Consider the following 21447-nt stretch of genomic DNA (forward strand, 5'->3'; position numbering starts at 1 on the left):
TGAACACTGTTTTGTACATGAACTTGTGTCTAATAGTTTGAACACTGTTTTGTACATGAACCTGTGTCATAGTTTGAACACTGTTTTGTACATGAACCTGTGTCATAATTTGAACACTGTTTTGTACATGAACTTGTATGTGATAGTTTGAACACTGTTTTGTACACGAACCTGTGTATAATAGTTTGAACACTGTTTTGTACATCAGACTGTGAACCAGACCAGTTCAACTGTTCCGAGTATTGTGTACCACTACACTGGCGATGTGACCGATACATTGATTGTGAAGGAGAAGTGGATGAAGCTGGTTGTGGTATGTACATATAAACATGGCTACGTACAAGAGTTTAGTGTTTAGGTTTATGGTAGCAGTGTACAGTAAAAATGCCCAATTCTGAAAAATATGGCGCATGTTTTAGATATGTGAACATTGCCAGTTAACCTTACATCCCAGCTGGCAGACATACGTTGAAAAAACGTTTCTTAAACGTACCACGAATCGTTGCACAAACGTTTCATACAAACGTTTGATTCACGTAAGTTTGTCCATTGGAAAGACGTCATCCTAACGTTACACAAACACGTTACTTAAACGTTTTTCTCACGTTATATACACGTATTTTTTCCGTGATTGGAACGTTGCACAAACGTGATTGAATGTGCAGTTGACGTTTCTCAAACGATTAAGTAACGTTATTATTCTTCAATTACGTTTCTACAACATTAATGCAACGTTAATATAACGTTTCTGCAACATTTATGTAACGTTAATATAACATTTCTGCAACATTTATGTAACGTTAATATAACATTTCCGCAACGTTTATCTACCATATATTTGACGTGTCTGCAACGTTGCATAAACGTTAAATTAGACGTTTCTCTTATTATTTCGTAACGTAGTAAAACGTTTAGGCAACGTTTTGTAATTTCTATGAAACGTTAATGTAACTTTTCTGCAACGTTTATCTGACATTTATTCGACGTTTCGGCAACATTGCATAAACGTCATTTAGTTGAAATTAGACTTCATACAGAAAAAAATCGTCACGAAATGAAATCTTTCTTCAATTCTGGTGAAATGAATGGATCGCCACGTTGTATTTCACTTCACGTCTTTTTTCACGCTGTGCTACGTTTTCCAGTGTACACCAATGTAACCTTTTATACAAAACATGACATGCTATATATTTTAGTGACAACACTTTATTTATTATTTGATATCCAGTATTTTCCTCGTTTCACACAGACTCGTCTTCACTGCTCGTCACACTGTCGTGGATTTCCTCTGAAACAAAAATTATAAACATCGATACCTTACAATTTTTCTTGTTTTTTTGTTTTTGTTTTTTGTTTCGCATTTTAAATAAATAAAATCTATAGTTCCCGTTCTTATTCAGAGGGATAGACGCGGAACTATCGTTTTAATAGGTTGTCTAGAATGATTATCAACTTACACTCAAGAATTCTTTGTAAGGTAATATGATTGATTAGATCGTACAATTTTGTGAATACAAGTGAGGTATGCATTTGATGGGCGCTGCCATTTTGTGCTTAGTCACATGATCTAAGTCACGTGCCTTAATTGTACGTGTATATTGAAATGGTTTTGTAGCATTTTTAATAATTCAATACACGGAAAGGATATTTCGAAACACTTGTATGGCATTTGATATAGCATAGTCAATTTTAATGAACATGTATAAGTATTTACAGTTCGAATAGCTACGGTAAAACACGTGTGTACACCCACACCAACCTAGCTCATCACACATTATAGTAAACTTTTTACGAAGTATCCGCACGTAGAATTAATTAACAAGTTAAAATTAGCATCATGCTAAATATGTTCCTCAAACCGATAGATGTCAAAAATATGAATGAAACACTTATATGTACTTACCGAGTTCTTTTAGTGACGCACGTGAGTCCGCTGTGTACTGCTCAGTTAAAGATGGAGTGAGTAGACAAAGAAATTTTAGGAGCGGGAATTTACGGCCAAAGCTTATATAATCAGCTGACCGACATATCACTGACACACATGTGGTCAGCCTCCGGACCTTACACTAATGCATTGATGGTTTGTGATGGTCCGGGTGATAATACGTACTAGTATAGCAATTATTTGTACGCCGTATATATAACAACACGAAATGTGGAAAAAATTAACTCTAAAGAGTCTTTTTGAAAGGAAAACATTTATGATGATTATGATATCATTTCACTGAAAATGTGGTAAATGCCATTCCTGGATTACGTTATAGAATTATTTTTATAATCTTCCGTGACCATATATATATATATGTATCGGAAGGACTATTGTAAATAAAATTACCGACGCAAACTATACAAGTTTAATTAAGACGACACAATTAAATCATTTTAAAACGGTTTATTTTGAGAATAAATCGTTTCCTAAACGTTAGAAAAACGTTAATCTGGCACCAGTAATACAGGAGAAATCACAAATAATTTTGATAAAAAAATAACATAAATCAGTTGCATACCTATATGCCCATCTTGCCAGGATGTTAAATATATATCTTGATGCCTTGTATGATTTAAAAAAAAACTCGATTGCAGGGTAGGACATATACGTTAGATATAATACTTATTTCGAAAACGACACGTTTTAACAACGCATGTGAAACGTTTCTTTTTATCTTTTGTAACAAAATAATCGTATTGATTTGCAACGTTAAGAAAACGTTAAGTAGACGTTACAACTAACACGGTTAATATTTCGACTTTTAGTGGGAAAACAATCGTTTCAACAACGTCTGAAAAACGTTATGTTTTAACGTAAAACATGGAATTTCTATGCTAAAAGATTACACGTTGGACAAACGTTTCATTAACGTTTAACTTTCAACTGAAGAACTGGAAAATTTACGGAAAAACGACAGCGTTTTAATCACGTTTATTGTACGTTGCAGTTTAACCATTAGAAACTGCGTTTGGCATTACAGAAATGTAACGTTAAACGAACGTTGTAGAAACGTTGAAATGCAACTGCAACGCTTGCAACCATCTATGACGTTTCTGCAACGTGTGTCTGCTAGCTGGGATATTACCTCTGATAAAGCATATATATTTGTAATCTTTACAGTATTTGCAATTTTAATACAGCTCTGAAGGATAAGTAAACTTATTTTTTCTGTGATTTTTAGAGCTGTGAATACCATGGTAACAGCTTAAAAATTTCAAAATATTTGACCCGAAATGACACAATGCTCTACACAATTTTTCTGAAACCTATTTAAAATCAAATATCTCTATCCCAAAGACAGAATTAATCTTGTTTTGACATATGTTGTAAGTTAAGTTTTCCTGCTATCTAACCTTTTCTGTGGGCTTCCATTTTTCGCTGTAGGCAGAACTAAATTTTCTGTGTAAACACACTTTCAGAAAATCCAGAAATTTAAAATCAGGAACCTGTTGATTAATTTTTGTTTTAACAAATGTGAAGCCTGTATGTACTACTTCATACTGAATATACCAATTATAGTGTACATTTATTTTTTCATTTTTTATGCATATCATAATACAGGAGTTATTTGCTTAACAAAAAAATCGTCCATGGCCAGGCTGTCTTACTGTGGCTGTCCTAATGTGGCTGACCTTATGTAGTGTGCTATGTATAGAGAAAATAGATATTATTATGTAGTTATATATAATCATATTTACATCCCTTGTTTTATTGGCCTATGTGCCGATACTAAATCTAACTGTACTATACTTAATAATTATATAACATTATGCAATAATTTGTAGTGATTTGGTCAGTGTAAAAATATAGTTATAGGTGTCCTTGATAGAAAAACTTGACCACCGGCCACTTTAGGTATACATAAATATACAATTTTTTCTGAATTTGTTAATCTTTAGACCAAGCAAATATTCACCCTGAATACAATGTCTAATTAATCTTTTTATATGTTTACTACAAAATTATGATGAATTAAAGTTTAATTCAGACTGAATAGCAATAAAATATTAGACTTGAGAATTTCAGACAACAATATATATATAGGGTACAATTTGAAAGCTATTTTGTAATTGAAGTTTGAAAATAAATAGTTAATGAAATTTTAATAAAATTGAATCAAATTCTGACTGGACAACAACACAAACCCAACTATATAGAGGATATTGAATGGTTTCCCGTTTAATATAACATATATTTCACGAGTATGACAGAATATCCATATTTTCATGAGTGCGAAGCACGAGTGAAAAATATCGAAATATTCTGTCATACGAGTGAAATATATGTTATATTTAACGGGAAACCATTCAATTTTCTTTTTATTGCATTTCATAAACTTTAAAAACAAAATTAAAAACATCGAAAAATTAATAGCGCCAAAAGTGCGGGAATCAGTAATGACGTCATTTCTTTGTGACGTTACTCCACATCAACTTGACATTTTGAAAGGACTGATCAATGCAATTTAAGCGTTTTCTGCTGTTATAGGAGAATCTGTGCATGACTAACTAACGTCAAGTGAGTATTTTGTCAAAAACTAGTCTAAAAATTTAAGAAATACAGCAAAATAACCAATTTATCTAACTCCGCTTCGGTTAGAAAAATTGGCAAGTTTCAACGATGTGAATACAAAGGTCCGCTCTGATTGGTCAAAGACGGAAAACTTATATTTTCACTGCAAAACTTATATTTTCACTGCAAAATTGCTGCAGTGAAAATATAAGTTTTATTAGTTTGATAAATTTCTATATTTCACTGGCAAAAATGCAATGAATGATATTGCATACCTTGGACAGAGTTTTGTGATTGATGTGTTAATGTTTTGTAGGGAGGTCAGTGGAGTGTAACTTCAATACACCTTACGTCTGCGGATATATACCACACAATGGAATCGGTCTGGAACGTAAGCGTACCATGTGGACAAACGGTTTAACTGTCTTTGGCTATGACAGGCAGGCAGATAAAGAGCTCAGTCAAGGTGAGATATTGTATATGTATTAGACTCACAGTAGCTTTAGGTTTAGGCTCATAATGTCACTTAGGTTAAGGTCATAGTGTCACCTGGTTTAGACTCACAATGTCACCTGTTTTAGACTCACAATGTCACCCGGGTTAAACTCACAATGTCACCTGGTTTAGACTCATATTGTCACCAGGTTTAGACTCACAATGTCACCTGGTTTAGACTCACAATGTCACCAGGTTTAGACTCACAATGTCACCTGATTTAGACTCACAATGTCACCTGGTTTAGACTCAATGTCACCTGGTTAAGACTCACAATGTCATCTGGTTTAGACTCACAATGTCACCTGGTTTAGACTCAATGTCACCTGGTTTAGACTCACAATGCCACCTGGTTAAACTCACAATGTCACCTGGTTAAGACTCACAATGCCACCTGGTTAAACTCACAATGTCACCTGGTTAAACTCACAATGTCACCTGGTTAAACTCACAATGCCACCTGGTTAAACTCACAATGCCACCTGGTTAAACTCACAATGTCACCTGGTTAAGACTCACAATGCCACCTGGTTAAACTCACAATGTCACCTGGTTAAGACTCACAATGTCACCTGGTTAAACTCACAATGCCACCTGGTTAAACTCACAATGTCACCTGGTTAAGACTCACAATGCCACCTGGTTAAACTCACAATGTCACCTGGTTAAGACTCACAATGCCACCTGGTTAAACTCACAATGCCACCTGGTTAAACTCACAATGTCACCTGGTTAAGACTCACAATGCCACCTGGTTAAACTCACAAAGTCACCTGGTTAAGACTCACAATGCCACCTGGTTAAACTCACAATGCCACCTGGTTAAACTCACAATGTCACCTGGTTAAGACTCACAATGCTACCTGGTTAAACTCACAATGTCACCTGGTTAAGACTCACAATGCTACCTGGTTAAACTCACAATGTCACCTGGTTAAGACTCACAATGTCACCTGGTTAAGACTCACAATGCCACCTGGTTAAACTCACAATGTCACCTGGTTTAGACTCAATGTCACCTGGTTTAGACTCACAATGCCACCTGGTTAAACTCACAATGCCACCTGGTTAAACTCACAATGCCACCTGGTTAAGACTCACAATGCCACCTGGTTTAGACTCATCACCAGGGTTACACTCTGCATCACTGTTAATGTTGCGCCCAATTCTGTTGCTCGTTAGTGTATTCATGTAAAATATACATTGTTGTACTTTGTTGCAACTTCAACATTCTGATGACGTCACGTTGTTTACAGGTTCCTCGTTGTGTCTGGACTGCCTGACACAAAGGCTACGTTTTACATTTTGCAGTGTTTTTGTCAGTTTTCGATGTTTTAATTGATGAGATATAGTACAGCAACATCATTAATCAGATTTACTGTAGAATACAAACAAATTAAACTCAAACACAGGTTTGGGCCAGAAATAACCAATATTTAATGATTATGTAATGTTATGTAACAATGTACATAATATGAAGCTGTGGACAACATAGTCCACAAATTATGAAATATTGGTCTTCCAAATAAAAGCCCAAACCTGTCTAAATAGTAGTAGGTAGGATCAAAGTAGTAAGCATCATGCATAAAAAAACAAAAAGTGAAACAAATAGTACATTGAACGATTAAAATGTCACTGGTTACATCCTTATACTTGTACATCCTCACGATATTGAATTATAGGTCTGCATTGTCCAGATAGAGACACTACACAATTTCACAATAGTGATGGTCAGCCTGGTACATATAACACTTTTACTGTCCAGACCACACAGGATTGAAATAATGCACAAGTTTACATGTGGGATGTCCATAACACGTATTGTCCAAGTCTTTAAAATTTCCAATGGCAAAAGATGTACAGTTTATATACCACTGCCTATAATGTTACACACAAACAAGGATGCAGCCTATCTCTTAGTAGAACATACATTATTTAACACTGCCTTCCCCAAGGTACAGGCCACTTTGAGACGTAATGACAAGGAGGGGTCCAAATACCGTTTATAGGCATCACTACGCCAATCTCCCTGAGATTGAATGAGGTCAGCAGGTAAGCCGCATTCTAAAGCAAAAGATGCCCCGCCCCTGCGAAAGCTATGGCCCGAATATCTATCTGCATTAAACCCACAATCTTGGAGGATATCCCGTAGCTGAGAAAGGAAGGATTCATATGTTAGGGGGATGACAGTACCCTGAGACTCATAAACAAAGGCTGGACCTTGTGGATTAGCATGCCGTGTTAAGGCAAATGCCAAGGTCAAGGCCTGGGTGGGACAGAAAGGTGAACCACGGATATATGGAAGGGGGATGAGTAGACATCGTTCCTTGAACTGAATGGTTTTAGACCAGTTAATAGATAGAACAGTACCCTGGTTGGAAAGATGAACATCACTTCGACGTAAGTGTTTACCAGGTTCAAAATCTGCCCTTTCTGAAATAAACAAATTGGACTTACGAAAAAAGGAGAAAAAGGCCACTAGGCAAGCTGCCCAAAAGGTGATATGTTTAGATGAGGTCAGACAAATTTTTGAGAAAATTTTCTCCAGGATATCAAATGTGATGGGAAGTTTTGGGGTGCAGGTATCACCCATCGTTCTACGTGCTCCTTTCAAGATAGTGCTGATATAAAAGGAGTTGAGGGGATTGGGGTAATCCAACTCTTGGTGCAAAACTTTTACAACCGATAGATACTGCCTTAATGAGGAGAACGAGAGACGCTCAGACAAATATGCAATATATCGCCCCAGGTTAACCGGCGATAAGGGCACTAAAGGTATCTCTACCAGCCTACAAAACCTACTGTATGAAGACAGGTATATACTGTAAGTCTTCTGAGTAGACTTCGCGAAATTGTTCGCCCGCAGTACACCTACAGTAGTGTCAAGGTTCTTGATTAAGGTGGATGTTGACGAAGGACCCTGGGCACCTGTTCAGAAATATAGAAAAAGGAAGGGGCTGACATATGATCAAGAAAATAAAGGTATGGTATTGGTTTACCAAAGCTACCAAAAAATTGCTGAAAATGTGCAACCTCATGCAGCCGAGACACTGTGTCTACCATGATATTGTTAACACCTTTAATGTGCCGAGCAACTATATGGAAGTTGAACAGAACAGACAACCAGAACATCTGCCGTATGAGCCCCATGAGTATTGGGTTTTTGGAAGTCCCCTTGTTTAAACTGGCTACTGTAGTGGAGTTATCACTAAAAACATATACCTTCATGTTGGCCGAATAGGGGGCCCAACGATAAGCTGCCACAACTACTGAAAGTAGCTCTTTTTCATTAATATGCCAATGCATGGCTTGAGGAAAATCTTGAGGCCAGGCTGTGTAGAACCAGTCCTCCCCCCAGTGTCCCCCACCCCCAACAGAACATGCATCTGTATACAGGGCAGTGAAGGGGATGTCATTGAGTATCAATGACCTTCCATTAAACAGTGATAGGCCTGATTCCCACCATTCAATATCTTGCAACATTGGGCCCAATAACTTGATTTTGTGGCCCGGCTTTTTAAGGGCTGCCATAGAGTTAATCAAACGGCGGAGAAATACTCGCCCCCCTCGGATAACAGTGGCAGCCCATGACAGTTGTCCAACAATGGACTGGAGCTGTCGCTTAGTAGCACGTTTGCGATTACGGAAATTACAAATATCGGATCTAAGAGCTTCCAGCTTTTCTAAAGGTAATTGTAACATCATGCTGACTGAGTCAATCTGTACACCCAGAAATGTCATAACCTGAGCTGGACCATGTACCTTAGACCAATTAATAAGAAATCCTAGCTTTCTCAACAGGCTTATAAGATATGCTAGCATAGTGGAGCATTCCTCCTGAGTATCTGCACAAATGAAGAAGTCATCTAAGTAAACTACCAGATTATGGTGTCCGGCACAAGACATAATCCTACGAATGGCTTGTGTAATTCTATGAAAAATACCTGGACTTGCCTTTGCACCAAAGGGTAGCTTGGAATCATAGAAATAATTGGGTTCCCCATTAAAAACCCATTGGAGCCCTGTAACCATTTGACTATGTTCACTTATAGCTACAGATCTATAGGCTGACTTAAGGTCAACCTTAGCCATAAAACAAGCTGGGGTGAGCAGTCCAACTGCATCATCTATAGACTGAAACTTTTGTTTGTCCAGCTGTGTACAATAGTCATTAACTGCCTGTCCTGTTGGCCGGCTACAGTCATGGATGAGCCTGACACCCCCAGATGTTTTAGGGATAACCCCTATAGGGCTAATGATTAGGGGTTTAGTGGAAGTAGGGATATAATTACCATTATCTATCTCTGTCTGAACTTGTTTTGAGGCCAACTTGTAAAGGGGGCTGTGGATAGATGCAGAGGGATGATTGGGAGCCTCACAAGGAATGGGGGATGAGTTTGGATCAATAATATCAAAACCATTATTAATACCATTTAGAATAAAGGATCTATCGGAATCATTTGAGGGGAGAAGCTCATCCCAGGCCTCATAGGACAGACCATGGGTGGGGCAGTGTAATGGCTATTTATCAGATTTATGAGAATGGGCAGGATGGTTTTGCTGACACCCAGTGACCAAACAAATGTGAGCATATCTACAATTTGTCCTGTCACACCCAGAAACAGTATTGTACTTCCTACAAATTCCCTGCTTCTCTGGTTTTTGCCCCTTTTGCTTATTGATGTAAGTTGGGGGAACAGATCTAGGTTGTTTAGGCCTTAGATATACTGTTTGGAGATGAGGTACATCAGTACCCCATCGAAACTGGTCTTCAGCCTGCAGCCTTCGATATTCTCTATCGAAAAACCAGACTGATGACTGCTCATAGCAGATCAAGAGCTGATAAATACGAGTAGTGTAGGATAAGTAGTCAAACATCCTTTCCCTAGAAAGAGCTTGATTTTGCACTAGCTTGTATAAGATGGCCAAGTTTGCCACTGACCACTGTGGAACCGAGATGGATTCTAATTTGGGCTTCGATGGACCTGCTTTAAAAACTAACTGGCCCCCTTCCCTGCCCTCTGCTGACCCCAGTACCTCCTCCGATATTTGGGCACCCCTTACATTAACATAGTCAACAATGTCTAGATAGGCTGCACCCTTACCTGTGGTAGCTGCTGCGCGAAGATATATTTGAGGGTCTCTCCACGATGCCGATTCCCGAGGACAATTGTTTCCAGTAACTCTATTTTGGTTCTGGCTCATCTGCCCCAGTAGATTAGACACACTGTCCAAATAGCTGTTCACTGGCCCATGCTCACTTGATGGTGTGCCTGTGAGTCCCCTATCCCCTGATGCTGGCTGGTTTGTTGTGGTCGGCTCAGCTGATGTCTCACCTGTCGACAGGTGACATGCGAATGGCCCGGTGGGTTCCCCCTCCACTGAAGAATAGTGATTATATCCCATATTGGGGGCTTCCTTGGAACCCTGGGCTTGGATTCCTCCAGGTCTGGCAACTTGTGACAATGGGAATGTCTTAGCCACCGCTTTAAGCAAAAGCTTCTGCTGGCCAATGTGAATATTGGAGTTTGACAGATCCTTGGCCTCCAATAGGGCCAAGGCCTCCATGCACTGGAACCCTAGATCCAGCAGTAGGTTCGCTGTTCTTTCAGACAGATGTCAGACTGCTGCCCATTTTTTTACTTTCTCTGCCTCCAGTTCTTCTTTGCTGACGGCCTCATCAATACTGCAGTCCTCATTCGAGTGTGACATTGTGAGATGCAGGTTAGGAAGTGTTTTCTGCTGCCAGGACAGTCAATATCCGGTCAGAGCTGGCATCTGGACCTTACACTCACATAGTGTTTTTGAGAGTGTAACTGGGCAGGTCAGAGCACATGTACTTCACCCCTCTGCTTGGCTGCTATTGGCTAAAAACTGCTGAGCCTATGAGGTGATTGGCTAACCAAACAAATCCTCTTCCTCCAGCAGAGGGGTCCCCAAGGTCCCATTGCCCCCATCTTGACATGCCATGCTTGGCTGAGCAAAGCAGGCAGTAGGAAGAGGATGAAAGGTGACCCATGGATGACCTAACAGGTGCATGTACTGTGGCAGCCTGACATGACAAACATTTACCCCATCCTATCTTATTAATATTGTATTAATTACTTAATACCTACAAATAATATTAGCTATGGATATAGTTTAACAAAGTTAAGCATAAGAATTCTACTTTCACTTTATCATATCACCACATTCCTGATTGATGCCGGTATAGACTGTCATGGCAACGATGAAGGCCGTAGTTTTAGCAAAATATTGTATATATATCTTAAAACGTTCCATGTTATATGGTATGTCTTTGAAAATTATCTGCAAATAAAACATTTAATATAAATAGGGAGAAAGTTCTAACACCAAAAATACCATAGTTGGGCCTTTCCCTGACTCTTTAAAATCCATCAGATGCATAGGACTTTTCAGATGCATATTGACATACCATTTCCATTGATTCAAGATACCTCGCTGAAAAAAGTGATTTAGAGGTTGCACTTTGCAAAAATCAGTCACCTGACCTACTTAAATGTGCAAGTGACCTGAGAGGACTGTTGTTATACAGAGGACAATGTGTACTTTCATTTGCAATGCTTATTGAGCACATACAACATTGTAAATAGGGAAATAAAAACAAGGAAAAATAAGTGTCAAAGTTATATAAAGGTGCTTATATAATGGAGGACAACATTAACAGTGATGCGTCATGGCATCACCTGGTTTAGACTCATATTGTCACCTGGATTAGACTCATATTGTCACCAGGTTTAGACTCATATTGTCACTTGGTTTAGACTCATATTGTCACCAGGTTTAGACTCATATTGTCACCTGGTTTAGACTCATATTGTCACCTGGTTTAGACTCATATTGTCACCTGGTTTAGACTCATATTGTCACCTGGTTTAGACTCATATTGTCACCTGGTTTAGACTCATATTGTCACCAGGTTAAGACTCATATTGTCACCTGGTTTAGACTCATATTGTCTCCAGGTTTAGACTCATATTGTCACCAGGTTTAGACTCATATTGTCACCTGGTTTAGACTCATATTGTCACCTGGTTTAGACTCATATTGTCACCAGGTTAAGACTCATATTGTCACCTGGTTTAGACTCATATTGTCTCCAGGTTTAGACTCATATTGTCACCAGGTTTAGACTCATATTGTCACCTGGTTTAGACTCATATTGTCATCAGGTTTAGACTCATATTGTCACAAGGTTTAGACTCATATTGTCACCTGGTTTAGACTCATATTGTCACCTGGTTTAGACTCATATTGTCACCAGGTTTAGACTCATATTGTCACCAGGTTTAGACTCATATTGTCACCAGGTTTACTCATATTGTCACCAGGTTTAGACTCATATTGTCACCTGGTTTAGACTCATATTGTCACCTGGTTTAGACTCATATTGTCTCCAGGTTTAGACTCATATTGTCACCAGGTTTAGACTCATATTGTCATCAGGTTTAGACTCATATTGGCACCTGGTTTAGACTCATATTGTCACCTGGTTTAGACTCATATTGTCACCAGGTTTAGACTCATATTGTCACCTGGTTTAGACTCATATTGTCACCAGGTTTACTCATATTGTCTCCAGGTTTAGACTCATATTGTCACCAGGTTTAGACTCATATTGTCACCTGGTTTAGACTCATATTTTCACCAGGTTTAGACTCATATTGTCTCCAGGTTTAGACTCATATTGTCACCAGGTTTAGACTCATATTGTCACCTGGTTTAGACTCATATTGGCACCTGGTTTAGACTCATTACATCACCAGGTTTAGACTCATATTGTTACCTAGTTTAGACTCATATTGTCACCAGGTTTAGACTCATATTGTCACCAGGTTTACTCATATTGTCACCTGGTTTAGACTCATATTGTTACCTGGTTTAGACTCATATTGTTACCTGGTTTAGACTCATATTGTCACCAGGTTTAGACTCATATTGTCACCAGGTTTAGACTCATATTGTCTCCAGGTTTAGACTCATATTGTCACCAGGTTTAGACTTATGGCATCACAAGGTTTAGACTCATATTGTCACCTGGTTTAGACTCATATTGTCACCTGGTTTAGACTCATATTGTCACCAGGTTAAGACTCATATTGTCACCTGGTTTAGACTCATATTGTCACCTGGTTTAGACTCATATTGTCACCTGGTTTAGACTCATATTGTCACCTGGTTTAGACTCATATTGTCACCTGGTTTAGACTCATATTGTCACCAGGTTTAGACTTATGGCATCACCAGGTTTAGACTCATATTGTCACCTGGTTTAGACTCATATTGTCACCTGGTTTAGACTCATATTGTCACCTGGTTTAGACTCGTGGCATCACAAGGTTTAGACTCATATTGTCACCTGGTTTAGACTCATATTGTCACCAGGTTTAGACTCATATTGTTACCTGGTTTAGACTCATATTGTTACCTAGTTAGACTCATATTGTCACCAGGTTTAGACTCATATTGTTACCTGGTTTAGACTCATATTGTCACCAGGTTTAGACTCATATTGTTACCTGGTTTAGACTCATATTGTCACCAGGTTTAGACTCATATTGTCACCAGGTTTAGACTCATATTGTTACCTAGTTAGACTCATATTGTCACCAGGTTTAGACTCATATTGTTACCTGGTTTAGACTCATATTGTTACCTAGTTAGACTCATATTGTCACCAGGTTTAGACTCATATTGTTACCTAGTTAGACTCATATTGTCACCAGGTTTAGACTCATATTGTTACCTGGTTTAGACTCATATTGTTACCTAGTTAGACTCATATTGTCACCAGGTTTAGACTCATATTGTCACTAGGTTTAGACTCATATTGTCATCTGGTTTAGACTCATATTGTCTCCAGGTTTAGACTCATATTGTCTCCAGGTTTAGACTCATATTGTCTCCAGGTTTAGACTCATATTGTCTCCAGGTTTAGACTCATATTGTCACCAGGTTTAGACTCATATTGTTACCTAGTTAGACTCATATTGTCACCAGGTTTAGACTCATATTGTCACTAGGTTTAGACTCATATTGTCACCTGGTTTATACTCATATTGTCACCTGGTTTAGACTCATATTGTCACCAGGTTTAGACTCATATTGTCACCAGGTTTAGACTCATATTGTCACCAGGTTTAGACACATGGCATCACAAGGTTTAGACTCATATTGTTACCTAGTTAGACTCATATTGTCACCTGGTTTAGACTCATATTGTTACCTGGTTTAGACTCATATTGTCTCCAGGTTTAGACTCATATTGTCTCCAGGTTTAGACTCATATTGTCACCAGGTTTAGACTCATATTGTTACCTAGTTAGACTCATATTGTCACCTGGTTTAGACTCATATTGTCTCCAGGTTTAGACTCATATTGTCACCAGGTTTAGACTCATATTGTCACCTGGTTTAGACACATATTGTCACCAGGTTTAGACTCATATTGTCACCAGGTTTAGACTCATATTGTCACCTGGTTTAGACTCATATTGTCACCTGGTTTAGACTCATATTGTCACCAGGTTTAGACTCATATTGTCACCAGGTTTAGACTCATATTGTCACCAGGTTTACTCATATTGTCACCTGGTTTAGACTCATATTGTTACCTAGTTTAGACTCATATTGTCACCAGGTTTAGACTCATATTGTCACCTGTTTTAGACTCGTGGCATCACAAGGTTTAGACTCATATTGTCACCTGTTTTAGACTCGTGGCATCACAAGGTTTAGACTCATATTGTTACCTAGTTTAGACTCATATTGTCACCAGGTTTAGACTCATATTGTCACCTGTTTTAGACTCGTGGCATCACAAGGTTTAGACTCATATTGTCACCTGTTTTAGACTCGTGGCATCACAAGGTTTAGACTCATATTGTCACCTGTTTTAGACTCGTGGCATCACAAGGTTTAGACTCATATTGTTACCTAGTTTAGACTCATATTGTTACCTGGTTTAGACTCATATTGTCACCTGGTTTAGACTCATATTGTCACCTGTTTTAGACTCGTGGCATCACAAGGTTTAGACTCATATTGTCACCAGGTTTAGACTCATATTGTCACCAGGTTTAGACTCATATTGTCACCAGGTTTAGACTCATATTGTCACCAGGTTTAGACTCATATTGTCACCTGGTTTAGACTCATATTGTCACCAGGTTTACTCATATTGTCACCTGGTTTAGACTCATATTGTTACCTAGTTTAGACTCATATTGTCACCAGGTTTAGACTCATATTGTCACCTGTTTTAGACTCGTGGCATCACAAGGTTTAGACTCATATTGTCACCTGTTTTAGACTCGTGGCATCACAAGGTTTAGACTCATATTGTTACCTAGTTTAGACTCATATTGTCACCAGGTTTAGACTCATATTGTCACCTGTTTTAGACTCGTGGCATCACAAGGTTTAGACTCATATTGTCACCTGTTTTAGACTCGTGGCATCACAAGGTTTAGACTCATATTGTCACCTGTTTTAGACTCGTGGCATCACAAGGTTTAGACTCATATTGTTACCTAGTTTAGACTCATATTGTTACCTGGTTTAGACTCATATTGTCACCTGGTTTAGACTCATATTGTCACCTGTTTTAGACTCGTGGCATCACAAGGTTTAGACTCATATTGTCACCAGGTTTAGACTCATATTGTCACCAGGTTTAGACTCATATTGTCACCAGGTTTAGACTCATATTGTCACCAGGTTTAGACTCATATTGTCACCTGGTTTAGACTCATATTGTCACCTGGTTTAGACTCATATTGTCACCTGGTTTAGACTCATATTGTCACCAGGTTTAGACTCATATTGTCATCTGGTTTAGACTCATATTGTCACCTGGTTTAGACTCATATTGTCACCAGGTTTAGACTCATATTGTCACCTGTTTTAGACTCATATTGTCTCCAGGTTTAGACTCATATTGTTACCTAGTTAGACTCATATTGTCACCAGGTTTAGACTCATATTGTCTCCAGGTTTAGACTCATATTGTCACCTGGTTTAGACTCATATTGTCACCTGTTTTAGACTCATATTGTCTCCAGGTTTAGACTCATATTGTTACCTAGTTAGACTCATATTGTCACCTGGTTTAGACTCATATTGTCACCAGGTTTAGACTCATATTGTCACCTGGTTTAGACTCATATTGTCACCTGGTTTAGACTCATATTGTCACCTGGTTTAGACTCATATTGTCACCAGGTTTACTCATATTGTCACCAGGTTTAGACTGATATTGTCACCAGGTTTAGACACATATTGTCACAAGGTTTAGACTCATATTGTCACCAGGTTTAGACTCATATTGTCACAAGGTTTAGATCTAGACTCATATTGTCACCTGGTTTAGACTCATATTGTCACCTGGTTTAGACTCATATTGTCACCTGGTTTAGACTCATATTGTCACCTGGTTTAGACTTATATTGTCACCAGGTTTAGACTCATATTGTCACCTGGTTTAGACTCATATTGTCACCTGGTTTAGACTCATATTGTCACCTGGTTTAGACTCATATTGTCACCAGGTTTAGACTCATATTGTCACCAGGTTTAGACTCATATTGTTACCTAGTTTAGACTCATATTGTCACCAGGTTTAGACTCATATTGTCACCTGGTTTAGACTCATATTGTCACCAGGTTTAGACTCATATTGTCACTTGGTTTAGACTCATATTGTCACCTGGTTTAGACTCATATTGTCACCTGGTTTAGACTCATATTGTCACTTGGTTTAGACTCATATTGTCACCAGGTTTAGACTCATATTGTCACCAGGTTTAGACTCATATTGTCACCAGGTTTAGACTCATATTGTCACCTGGTTTAGACTCATATTGTCACCTGGTTTAGACTCATATTGTCACCAGGTTTAGACTCATGGCATTACCAGGGTTAGACTTGCCTATATTTTACTAGACAGACAGTTGTCTAGTAATCAACATTCTATTTACACCGTGTCTCTTGAAAGAAATCGGTTGGTAAGCAATTAAATGTGAAAATATTGGATAAAAGTTGATATGTAAGTTTAAAAGGTTCAGAAAAGAGGTATCATTTTGAGGAATTAATTGTCCCCAACTAATCAAAACTTCTTTTTGTTGTGGCTTAAGATACCAATGAGTGTAAGCCTAAACTGATCAATAAAGTAATACGAATGCTGTATTATGTAGAAGACAACATAAAGTTTTGTTTGTGTGTAACAGATTACTTTCTGGGCCAGTCTGGAGAGGTACTTCCATCACAGATGTCTATGCGGTCACCATGGATGGCTGTGAGTGAACCATCTTGCTTACAGTTTTTCTACCTGGGGAATATGGAGAGTCTAGAAGTGACTGATAACAACGGTGGAACATTTAACGACACAACATTCGCCTCACCAAGAGATTGGAGACAAGGCCAGGTAATCAATGCTTATCAGTAGGTTAGATAAATGACCTTGACCTAATTCAAGGTTACATGGGTAACTATGGTTACTTGATAGGACATATATATGCTATAGACAAATATCTACTGTATAGATAATAAAGTATAACAGTCCATGTGATATGTCTACTGTACAGATAATAAAGTATAACAGTCCATGTGATACGTCTACTGTATAGATAATAAAGTATAACAGTCCGTGTGATATGTCTACTGTACAGATAATAAAGTATAACAGTCCATGTGATATGTCTACTGTATAAATAATAAAGTATAACAGTCCATGTGATATGTCTACTGTACAGATAATAAAGTATAACTGTCCATGTGATATGTCTACTGTATAGATAATAAAGTATAACAGTCCGTGTGATATGTCTACTGTATAGATAATAAAGTATAACAGTCCGTGTGATATGTCTACTGTACAGATAATAAAGTATAACAGTCCATGTGATCTGTCTACTGTATAGATAATAAAGTATAACAGTCCGTGTGATATGTCTACTGTATAGATAATAAAGTATAACAGTCCGTGTGATATGTCTACTGTACAGATAATAAAGTATAACAGTCCATGTGATATGTCTACTGTACAGATAATAAAGTATAACAGTCCGTGTGATATGTCTACTGTACAGATAATAAAGTATAACAGTCCGTGTGATATGTCTACTGTACAGATAATAAAGTATAACAGTCCGTGTGATATGTCTACTGTACAGATAATAAAGTATAACAGTCCGTGTGATATGTCTACTGTACAGATAATAAAGTATAACAGTCCGTGTGATATGTCTACTGTACAGATAATAAAGTATAACAGTCCGTGTGATATGTCTACTGTATAGATAATAAAGTATAACAGTCCGTGTGATATGTCTACTGTACAGATAATAAAGTATAACAGTCCATGTGATATGTCTACTGTACAGATAATAAAGTATAACAGTCCATGTGATATGTCTACTGTATAGATATATCATAATAAAGTATAACAGTCCGTGTGATATGTCTACTGTATAGATATATCATAATAAAGTATAACAGTCTGTGTGATATGTCTACTGTATAGATAATAAAGTATAACAGTCCGTGTGATATGTCTACTGTATAGATAATAAAGTATAACAGTCCGTGTGATATGTCTACTGTACAGATAATAAAGTATAACAGTCCATGTGATATGTCTACTGTATAGATATATCATAATAAAGTATAACAGTCCGTGTGATATGTCTACTGTATAGATATATCATAATAAAGTATAACAGTCCGTGTGATATGTCTACTGTATAGATAATAAAGTATAACTGTCCATGTGATATGTCTACTGTATAGATAATAAAGTATAACAGTCCGTGTGATATGTCTACTGTATAGATAATAAAGTATAACAGTCCGTGTGATATGTCTACTGTACAGATAATAAAGTATAACAGTCCATGTGATCTGTCTACTGTATAGATAATAAAGTATAACAGTCCATGTGATATGTCTACTGTACAGATAATAAAGTATAACAGTCCGTGTGATATGTCTACTGTATAGATAATAAAGTATAACCGTCTGTGTGATATGTCTACTGTACAGATAATAAAGTATAACAGTCCATGTGATATGTCTACTGTATAGATAATAAAGTATAACAGTCCGTGTGATATGTCTACTGTACAGATAATAAAGTATAACAGTCCGTGTGATATGTCTACTGTATAGATAATAAAGTATAACAGTCCATGTGATATGTCTACTGTACAGATAATAAAGTATAACAGTCCATGTGATATGTCTACTGTACAGATAATAAAGTATAACAGTCCATGTGATATGTCTACTGTACAGATAATAAAGTATAACAGTCCGTGTGATATGTCTACTGTACAGATAATAAAGTATAACAGTCCATGTGATATGTCTACTGTATAGATATATCATAATAAAGTATAACAGTCCATGTGATATGTCTACTGTACAGATAATAATGTATAACTGTCCATGTGATATGTCTACTGTACAGATAATAAAGTATAACAGTCCATGTGATATGTCTACTGTACAGATAATAAAGTATAACAGTCCATGTGATATGTCTACTGTATAGATAATAAAGTATAACAGTCCGTGTGATATGTCTACTGTATAGATAATAAAGTATAACAGTCCGTGTGATATGTCTACTGTATAGATAATAAAGTATATATATAACAGCTATTCCATGTGATATGTCTACTGTACAGATAATAAAGTATAACAGTCCATGTGATATGTCTACTGTACAGATAATAAAGTATAACAGTCCGTGTGATATGTCTACTGTACAGATAATAAAGTATAACAGTCCATGTGATATGTCTACTGTACAGATAATAAAGTATAACAGTCCATGTGATATGTCTACTGTACAGATAATAAAGTATAACAGTCCGTGTGATATGTCTACTGTACAGATAATAAAGTATAACCGTCCGTTTGATATGTCTACTGTACAGATAATAAAGTATAACAGTTCATGTGATATGTCTACTGTACAGATAATAAAGTATAACAGTCCATGTGATATGTCTACTGTATAGAAAATAAAGTATAACAGCTAGTCCATGTGATATGTCTACTGTATAGATAATAAAGTATAACAATCCATGTGATATGTCTACTGTACAGATAATAAAGTATAACAGTCCATGTGATATGTCTACTGTACAGATAATAAAGTATAACAGTCCATGTGATATGTCTACTGTATAGATAATAAAGTATAACAGTCCATGTGATATGTCTACTGTATAGATAATAAAGTATAACAGTCCATGTGATATGTCTACTGTACAGATAATAAAGTATAACAGTCCATGTGATATGTCTACTGTATAGATAATAAAGTATAACAGTCCGTGTGATATGTCTACTGTATAGATAATAAAGTATAACAGTCCGTGTGATATGTCTACTGTATAGATAATAAAGTATATATATAACAGCTATTCCATGTGATATGTCTACTGTACAGATAATAAAGTATAACAGTCCGTGTGATATATGTCTACTGTATAGATAATAAAGTATAACAGTCCGTGTGATATGTCTACTGTATAGATAATAAAGTATAACAGTCCATGTGTGATATGTCTACTGTACAGATAATAAAGTATAACAGTCCATGTGATATGTCTACTGTATAGATAATAAAGTATAACAGTCCATGTGATATATCTACTGTATAGATAATAAAGTATAACAGTCCGTGTGATATGTCTACTGTACAGATAATACAGTATAACAGTCCATGTGATCTGTCTACTGTACAGATAATAAAGTATAACAGTCCGTGTGATATGTCTACTGTACAGATAATAAAGTATAACAGTCCATGTGATATGTCTACTGTATAAATAATAAAGTATAACAGTCCATGTGATCTGTCTACTGTACAGATAATAAAGTATAACAGTCCATGTGATTTGTCTACTGTATAGATATTAAAGTATAACAGCTATTCCATGTGATATGTCTACTGTATAAATAAAACATTATAACAGTCCATGTGATATGATATCTCTTTGTTGGTTACAGTTTAATGTAATGAATGATTTTGATGTGACATTCACCATAAGACCAAGTGCTGACGAGGACTACCATTTCTTTGGACTGGACGGTGTTTCTCTAACTCCAGGATATTGTCCTGAGGCTATAGGTAATTGCTTGATTTATTTTCAATATTTCAATTCAAAATTTAAACCAGAACTCCATGCTTAACATTGATCTGCATTGACTTTAGTAACATTTAATTTTAAATGTTCAATAAAACAGTATTTACATATATTGGAACCCTTACTATAACCAGAATGCTCAAGATTTAAGTTATCTGAACTGGAGAGTTACAAAGACCTTTGTATATAGCCACTGTGTTTTTACTGTCGTTTTGTGCCATTCGCCATGCATAAACATTTCACATTTTAAATTTTTTTTTTAATTTTCACCAA

At 37.0% G+C, this 21447-nt stretch overlaps 1 protein-coding gene across 1 annotated transcript in view; it reads left to right on the forward strand.

The window, feature by feature from the left end:
• Nucleotides 1–208: 208 nt before the first annotated feature.
• LOC117321025 (MAM and LDL-receptor class A domain-containing protein 2-like) overlaps nt 209–21447 on the forward strand; it is a gene marked incomplete at its 5' end in the record, with an annotated part of 29132 nt that continues 7893 nt past the window's right edge. Inside the window, 4 exons of the mRNA XM_033875504.1 lie at nt 209–313; nt 4818–4967; nt 17245–17441; nt 21038–21158. Of these exons, the coding sequence (XP_033731395.1) occupies nt 209–313; nt 4818–4967; nt 17245–17441; nt 21038–21158 (573 nt within the window). The remainder of the gene's footprint in view (nt 314–4817; nt 4968–17244; nt 17442–21037; nt 21159–21447) is intronic.

Source organism: Pecten maximus, unplaced genomic scaffold (assembly GCF_902652985.1).
Source record: "Pecten maximus unplaced genomic scaffold, xPecMax1.1, whole genome shotgun sequence".
NCBI lineage: Eukaryota > Metazoa > Mollusca > Bivalvia > Pectinida > Pectinidae > Pecten > Pecten maximus.